This window comes from Ictidomys tridecemlineatus, chromosome 15 (genome assembly GCF_052094955.1).
Source record: "Ictidomys tridecemlineatus isolate mIctTri1 chromosome 15, mIctTri1.hap1, whole genome shotgun sequence".
Classification (NCBI taxonomy): domain Eukaryota; kingdom Metazoa; phylum Chordata; class Mammalia; order Rodentia; family Sciuridae; genus Ictidomys; species Ictidomys tridecemlineatus.
This window is the reverse complement of record NC_135491.1, coordinates 16,155,799-16,164,755: the sequence shown is the minus strand read 5'-3', so window position 1 is coordinate 16,164,755 and position 8,957 is coordinate 16,155,799. Positions and strand designations below refer to the sequence as shown.

Below are 8,957 nucleotides of genomic sequence, written 5' to 3'. Positions count from 1 at the left end.
AATGGATACTCAAGATTGAGAACCACTGCTCTGTGGTTTCTAGCTGCAGAAGTTGTTTAGGTGGTGAATGTTGAATGACTGACTATGTGGACTTGATGTTTCTAGGTTTTGTGGTATCTCTGGGGAGCCCCTGGACCAGATCTTCCTCAGACTCCAGGTCACCTCTTCCCAACAGCTCTACTTGAATTCACAAAGGACCATTAAGTCTTTGGCTCCTGAGAGAACAATAGTTGCAACCCAGTGTGGCCATGCCAACTAACTGGATTTCACCTCAGAAACCTACAACTCTGGCTCCAGAGGATCATGAGAGCTCATATGAGGTACGGAGGAGGCATCCTCGGGCTGGGAATTAATCCCAGGAGTGAATATCTCTGATCTGTAACCAGAGCCTCAGAACAGAGAGAGATAGGATGTAAGAATGAGCCATACTCTTAAATTTGCTGTTCTTGGGCTGGGGATATAGCCCAGCTGGTAGAGTGCTTGCCTCACCTGCACAAGGCCCTGGATTCAATCCCAGCACACTGCCCCTTACCCCACCCCCACCCACACAAAATTTGCTGTTCTTGAAACAAATCTTCATCTGTCAAGAATGAGCAAACAGGGGGGCTAGGGTTGTAACCAATGGTAGAGCGCTTGCCTAGCATGTGTGAGGCACTGGGTTCGATCCTCAGCACCACATAAAAACATAACTAAATAAAATAAAGTTGGTGTGTCCATCTACAACTAAAAAATTAAGAAAAATTTAAAAAGAATTGTTAAAAAAAAAGAATGATCAAAGAGGTGATATCTCCATCTCTAGGGGCCAACTGTATGAAAGTGGAAAGTGGCCTGTCAAGGGAGGTTGTTGTTTATTTTGCCATCACACTATATTGATTGATCCTTCATCTGTGGATAAAATTCTTGGTTAGAAATCACTTTTGTATGGCATTTGAAGACATTTCTCCATCTCTTCCCATACTGCTTCTTCCAGCACAAATATTTTCTCAATTCTGGTGTTGAGATTTCTGTTTTTCAAATATTGGTTCTCCATACCTGCACCCCACCATCCCCCAACCCCTTACACCCACCCCACACTGTTTTTCTATTCCTTGGCTGTTTTCCTTTCTGGGAAACTTTACCAACTTTGTCCTTTAGCCCTTCTGTTGAGCTTTTCTTCAGTTATATCAACATTTAATTCAAAGTTTTAATTTTCAAAAACTTTAGTTTATAGTCTAAATATTCATTTTCATTAGCATACTGTTCTTATTTCAGGTATGTAATATTTCTTATTCCTCTGATGATATTCTGATAGTTTACTAGGAATAATTTAATTTTTTTGAATAGGCAATACATACACTTAGTTGAAATATTTACAAAATATTAAAGCAACACTGAAAAGCATTGTGGTGAGCTGGACGAGGTGGTACATGCCTATAATCCCAGTGACTCAGGAGGCTGAGACAGGAGGATCACAAGTTCAAAGTCAGACTCAGTAACTTAGTGAGGCCCTGAACAACTTAGTGAGATCCTGTCTCAAAATAAAAATAAAGATGGCTAGGAATGTTGCTCAGTGATAAAATGCCCCTAGGTTCAGTCCCTAGTAACACCAACAAAACGTATTGTGGCAAAAAAAATTCAGGGGAGGTACTGGGGCTATAGCTCAGTGGCAGAGCATTTGCCTTGCACATGTAAAGCACTGGGTTCTATCCTGAGCACCACATAAAAATAAATAAGTAAAATAAAAGCATGCTGTCCATCTACAACTATAAAAAAAAAAAAAAAGAAAAGAAATTCAGGGGAAAGATGGGATTGCTGTTCACTTGCCACTCTGTTATGTGCCCACATCTTCCAGTATAGATGACCAGTCTTATTAGTTTTTTTTGATTACCAAGTTCTGTATATAGGTAAAAATACAACTACAATTTTTTCTTGTGATTTCACCAAAGATGATATGCTAGACACTTCACGTACTTTTTTTTAATGTTTGCTATAATACAAAGAAAGCATATTATGAGCAGCATTGCAGTGGACATTCTTGTCATGTCTTCCTTTTTTATTGACTATATAAGAAATACTAGAATTTCATTTTAGGGTTTAGTCAAATGAATAAGGATTTAGTCAACTGAACTTCAGGTAACCTCCATTTTTGTGGTTGTTCAGCAAGTTTATGACTGGGTATCTTTTTTTTTTTTTTTTTTTTTAGTTGCAGATAGACACAATATCTTTTATTTATTTATTTATTTTTATGTGGTGCTTAGGATCAAACCCAGTGCCTTACATGTGTGAGACAAGCGCTCTACTGCTGCGCCATAACCTCAGCCCCATCGGTATCTTAATAATTTTTATTTAGAAGATAAGATGAATGGTGTGAGGCTTAAAGCTATAATAAAAAAAGAAGCAGTCACTTTATTAGCCAAAATAAGGGTATGTTTGTTGACCTTTGTGGTTTGAACAATGTTCTGATTTTTGTCTGTGTTCAGATGTGAATACAAAGTGGTCTTGGTTTGTCTTGCACTACTTATCAGAGAGTAGGTTTTCTTTGATGTTGATGTTCTGTGAGATTATTTTTGTGTAATAAGGTGCTAGGTTAGCTCCTAGCATCAGTAAAGCCCACGTGATAGTACCAGGCTAAATCTCAGCATTCAGGAGCTGGTTTTCTTATTTAAAAATAAAGTAGTAGGGGCTGGGGTTGTAGCTCAGTGGTAGAGCACTTACCTAGCATGCATAAGGCACTGGGTTCTATCCTCAGCACCACATAAAAATAAAAGTATTGTGTCCATCCACAACTAAAAAATATTTAAAAAAAAAAAAAAGGAATAGGGAAAGTTTGACTCAGAAGTAAGAACCAAAAGAAAGTAGGTCTGCAATTTTAGGAACAGATCAAAAGTATTGACAAAAAAAAAAATTAAGACAAAAAACACCTAAATGGCTGAGGAAGGATGGTTTCTACTTATAAAAGGAACAATATACAACAATTATAAAAGTTAGCAGCATTTGGGGCTGAGATTGTGACTCAGTGGTACAGCGCTTGCCTAGCATGTGTGAGGCACTGGGTTCAATTCTCAGCACCACATATAAATTAATAAATAAATAAAGGTCCATCAACAACTAAAAAAAAAAAATTTTAAAAAAGTTACCAACATTTAACAATTTAATTTTGAGCTATAGTAATTAAAAATGAACAGAAATCATACTAAGTGTGTCATCATTAGCCATTTTATCACCTACTCTCTTTCTTATTGATCAAAGCAGAAAAAAACATAATCTTTTGTTGTAATATTAAGTTTGTTTTCTGACCAAGATCATTAAATTAGAAATAAAAAGTGAAAGGCCTTTGCTTAACAGTATGAATGTACTTAATGCTACTGTATTGTACACTTAAAACTGATTAAAATGATAAATTTTGTAATGTGTATTTTATTACAATCTTAATTTTTTTAATATTTATTTTTTAGTTGTAGTTGTCAATACCTTTATTTTTTTTATTTATTTATTTTTATGTGGCGTTGAGTATCCAACTCAGGGTCTCACAGTTGCTAGATGAGCTGAGCCACAACCCCAGTCCCAACAACCTTAAATAAATATTTCAATAAACACATTATTACTTTTTAAAAAATTCAGTACTGGGGATTAAACCCAGAGGCACTTTCCCATTAAGCTACATTCCCCACCCTTTTTATGTTGAGATAGGTTCTTTCTAAGTTGCCAAGGCTAGGCTCCAACTTGGGATCCTCCTGCCTCTATTTTCAGAGCAATTAGATTTACAAGCATGTATCACCAAAAATGGCATCAGTATTATTATTTTTTTTAATTTTTATTTTTAGTTGTAGTTGTAGACGGACACATACCGATATTTTTATTTATTTTTATTTGGTGCTGAGGATCAAACCCAGTGCCTGAAACATGCTAAGCAAGCATTCTGCCACTGAGCCACAACCCCATCCCTATCATAGTATTACATTTTAAAGGGAGTATGGTGAAGCTAAGCTGTAGATGGGAGGGAAATATAGATTCAAAAGCCTTTTTTTTTTTTTTTGAGAGAGAGACAATTTTAATATTTATTTTTTTTTTAGTTTTCGGCGGACACAACATCTTTGTTTGTATGTGGTGCTAAGGATTGAACCCGGGCCGCATGCATGCCAGGCGAGCAAGCTACTGCTTGAGCCATATCCCCAGCCCAGATTCAAATGCCTTTTTAAGGAATCTTAAAAGTTTGAAGAACAAAACAAGAGACCTAAGATAATGAGTTATGGTTTTAACTAACAAGTTAGAAGAACAACTCAATAAATTTATAACAATAGGGACTAAATAACAACAAGGGAAGAAATCAGTTAGTTAGAGAACAAGGATGATTAGTTGATAAAGATATTTCAGAGAAATTCAAATTGCTTCTGTGTGGTGATGATCAAGAAAAAAAGAGTAAAGAGAGCTGGGGATGTAGCTCAGTAGTGAAGCACTTGTCAAGATGTGCAAGACCATGGGTTTAGTCCTCAGCACTGCAAAAAAGGAAAGAAGAGAAAAAAAAGAAACAGGAGTAAAGAAGCATACATATTAAAACCAGAAAAATAGTTTCTGTTATACCTAAGATTAAAACAATCAGGAAGGCATATTAATAAGATCATTCAAAAACTGAAAACCTGAACAAAGGAATATCATTTTGCAAAAAATAAATATCAAAATTAGTAAGAACAAATTATTGAGGTATTCTTGCAGAAATTAAAATGTTAATTCAACAATTCCAGCAGTCAATATCCATATCAATAGAAAATATCATGTGGTTTATAGTTGATAATTTATACCAAAACTTTGGGAAAAAATAGTATCTAAAATTATTCCTAGCTTGGTGTTTTTTTTTTTTTTTTTTTTTTTTTTTTAAGAGAGAGTGAGAGAGGAGAGAGAGAGAGAGAGAGAATTTTTAATATTTATTTTTAGTTCTCGGCAGAAACAACATCTTTGTTGGTATGTGGTGCTGAGGATCGAACCCGGGCCGCACGCATGCCAGGCGAACGCGCTACCGCTTGAGCCACATCCCCAGCCCCTGGTGTTTGGTTTTATTTTGTTTTGTTTACAGTGTTAACTTTGGTGCCCACTCCCCCCAAAAAAAACCCCTGAAAATTATGAACATAGGTTTAAAAATCAAATATATTAAAGTAGATTAAAACAGTAGCCAGGGCTGGGGAGGCTCAAGCAGTAGCGCTCCCCTGGCATGCGTGGGGCGCTGGGTTCGATCCTCAGCACCACGTATAAATAAAATGAAGATGTTGTGTCCACCGAAAACTAAAAAATAAATATTAAAAAATTCTCTCTCTCTCTCTTTTAAAACAAACAAACAAACAAACAAAAAAACAGCAGCCAGACTTTATCACAGGGAGGCAAATGTTATTGAAGCAAATACTATTTTTCATTCAGCAGCCCACTCCATAGTTAAAGAAGTCAAAACAAAATAGCAAGATATCCCAAAAGGTTACATATTAGAAATTATGATAAAAAGAGTACTCTAAGATCTTTTATCTTATGTAAACAATTCCCCCCCCACACACACACACACTTAAGGGTCTTGCTTTGTTACTCAGGTTGGTCTCAAACTCCTTAAAAGGATTCAAGGGATTGCCCTGCCTCAAGCTCCTAGATAGCTAGAACTACAGACTGGCATCATCATTCCTAACTTATACAAATATATTTTAAAATCTAGATTAAAAGGATTCATTTCTGGGGATGGGGATGTGGCTCAGTGGTAGAGTGCTCGCCTAGCACATGTGAGGTACTGGGTTCAAACCTCAGCACCACATAAAAATGAAGTAAAGATATTGTGTCCACCTATAACAACAACAAAAAAGATGCATTTCTAGAAACATCAAATTTCCCACCAGCCCTTTATTATTGTTTATGACAAGTTTGATTTTAGGTGTTTAAAATTTCACCTAAGAAAGTCTACTTTTGGGGGGCTGGGATTGTGGCTCAGCGGTAGAACGCTTGCCTAGCATGTGTGAGGTCCTGGGTTTGATCCTCAGCACCACAAAAAATAAATAAAATAAAGATATTGTGTCCAGTTACAACTAAAAAATAAATATTGAAAAAAAAAGTAAGTCTACTTTTGGGGGCTAGAGCTACAACTCGGTTGTAGAACGTTTGCTTTGCAAGTATGAGGCACTGGGTTTGAGCCTCAACACCACATAAAAAAATAAATAAAGACATTGTGTCCATCTACAACTAAAAAAATATTAAAAAAAAAAAAAAAGAAAGTCTACTTTTGGTGGGCGCAGTGGCACATCCTATGTGATCCCAGCTACTCAGGAAGCTGAGACAGGAGGATGAGAAGTTTGAGGCCATTCTGGTCAATTTAGGAAGACCCAAGCTCAGTGCTTGCCTACCATGTGTGTAAGTTCAATCTCCAGAACCAAAATAATTATAGTAGTAATAATAATAACTTTGATAAAATTAGGATTCATCAATGGAGAGATTTATTTGCTTTTGGAATATCATTATGGGTTTTTGTTTTGCAAATTTTATGTGTTATATTTCTGAATGTTGCATAGGCATATGAAAGGAAATCTGTTTTCAGGATATAGAATTTGATATCTGTAAGATATATAATTAGGAAGGTTTTATAGTATTATTAATTTTTTCTTTATCTCATCAGATCTGGGAGTGTTTGAAGTTTCTCATTAGAAATGTCTATTTTCCTAGAGTAGTTCCTGTTTACAATTTTTTTTTTTTCTGACAGAGTTTCACTGTGTTGCTCAGGCTGGTCTGGAACTCCTGGGCTTCAGTGAGTTCTGTCTCAGCCTCCCTAGTAGCTGGGAGTACAGGGGAGCCAGCTATCTATAATTTTTGGAGATGTAATTTGGTGCGTGATAATAATACCATCTGAAATTTATTTTGGATTGTGTCCTTGTCATGTTTAATATTTTTAAAATATTAAAAAATAATATTTTTCTAAACTTAATATTTAATGTTTAGAAATCATCTCTTTCTAACAATAAGGTGGCACTTTGTACTTCCTTTCTGAGGTCATATTCCTATAGAAAATGTTTTAAAACTCTTTTATTTGAAATTATTATAGATGCCAAGTGTAGTGGTGTGTGCCCCAAATCCTAGTGACTAGGAAGGCCAAGTCAGGAAGATCACAACTTCAAGGCTAGTCTGCTAGCCTTGAACTCGGTTGAATACTCAATACTTAAAAAAAAAAAAAGTATTACAGATTAACAGGGAGTACAAAGTGTAATATAGAATTTCCCCACAAATTCCAGTTTATTTTTATTGTGGTGCATGATTCTATTTATTAATTGCTGGGTTCAGCATGCTAATATTTGCAGATGGGTTTATGAGAGACACTAGTCTGGAGTTTGTTTATATATATATATTTTTTTTTTGGGGGGGGTACTGGGAATTGGTCCAAGGATACTTAATGTCTGAGCTACATTATCAGTCCTTTTTATTTTATTTTATTTTGAGACAGGGTCTCTCTAAGTTGCCCAGGCTGGCCTTGGACTTGCAATCCTCCTGCCTCAGCCTCCTCCCCCAGTTATTGGGATTACAGATGTGCGCCACCATGCCTAGCCTTTGCATGGTTTTAATATCATAGTAACATTGGTCTTACAAAATTATTTGGGAAGTGTTCCTTCTATTTTATTTTCTGAAAAAAAATATGGAAATGAAAACTGATTCTTCTTTAAATATTGGGTAGAATTCTCTGGTAAAAATTATCTGGATCTGGGGCCAGGGTTGTGGCTCAGTGGTAGAGCTCTTGCCTAGCATGCGTGAGTCACTGGGTTTGATCCCCAGCATGACCTAAAAAATAAATAAATTAATTAATTAAAGGTATTGTTTCCATCTATAACTAAAAATAAAAAAATAAAATAAACCTAGATCTGGAGATTTCTTTTTCAGAAAGTTTTAAATTATTAACTTACATGAATATCTATAGGATTATTTGGCCTATCAACTTATAATGTTTTATTTTTGGTAGTTTGTGATTTTTGAGCAGTTGGTCCATTTCTTCTAAGTTATTAAATTTATTAACATGGATTTTTTATATTCCTTTATTTGCTGTATCTATAGTGATATTTTCTATTTTATTCCTGATATTGAGGACTTGTATCTTCTTTTTATCTGTCAGTCTGATCGACCAGTAGGTCAGTCAGCATTATTTTCCTCCTTTAGCTTGCCTTAGGTTTATTTTGTTCCTCTTTTTCTAGTTTCTTGTGGTAGGAGTTGACATTATTATTATTTTTTAAAAATATTTTTTCGTTGTATTTGACACATACTTTTTGTTTTATTTATTTATTTATATGTGGTGCTGAGGATAGAACCCAGGGCCCTGCACGTGCTAGGTGAGCACTCTACCGCTGAGCCACAACCCCAGCCCCAGGAGCTTACATTATTAACTCATGACCTTTACTCTTCTAATTTAAGCTTAATGCTATAAAATTCCCTCTCTGCATTGCTTTATCTACCTCCCACAGATATTGATAGATTATATTTTCATCTTCTTTCAGTTCTGTGTATTTTTTAAATTACTTTTTAATTTTCCTCTTTGATTTATGGGTCATTTCGAGTAAATTGCTATTACCCAAATATTTTAAGATTTTCTAAATAGCTGTTGTTATTATTTTGGAAATTTTTCAGTTGTCTGTTATTGGGGGGCTGATTCCATTGTGGAATCAGCCCCCCAATACTTTGTATTATTTTAATTCTTTTACATTTGTCAAGGTTTGTTTCACAACTAAGGATATGGTCTAACTTGGTCACTTTTCTATTGGTGCCTGAAAAGAATGTGCATTCCATTGTTGTTTGTTGCAGTATTTATAAATACCAGTTGGACACTGTTATTTGTTCTTATGTATCCTAGATGATTTCCTGTATAGTATTTCTATAAATTGCTGTTCAGATTAAAGTCCCTATAATACTTTTTATTCCATAATACATTGTTTTAAGAAAATGTGTACAACTCCAGGTGGAATTCCAACTATGCATTT

General features: G+C 35.2%; 1 protein-coding gene across 5 annotated transcripts in view; it reads left to right on the top strand.

The window, feature by feature from the left end:
- LOC101972739 (zinc finger protein 585A) overlaps positions 1-8,957 on the top strand; it is a 54,306-nt gene that overhangs the window by 18,407 nt on the left and 26,942 nt on the right. For all 5 annotated transcript variants that reach the window (XR_013431159.1, XR_013431158.1, XM_078033093.1 and 2 more), the window contains exon 5: positions 106-320. Coding sequence is in view for 3 of the 5 variants with exons in the window: in XM_078033093.1 (XP_077889219.1) it covers positions 249-320 (72 nt within the window). In the remaining 2 variants the exon portion in view is untranslated. The remainder of the gene's footprint in view (positions 1-105; positions 321-8,957) is intronic.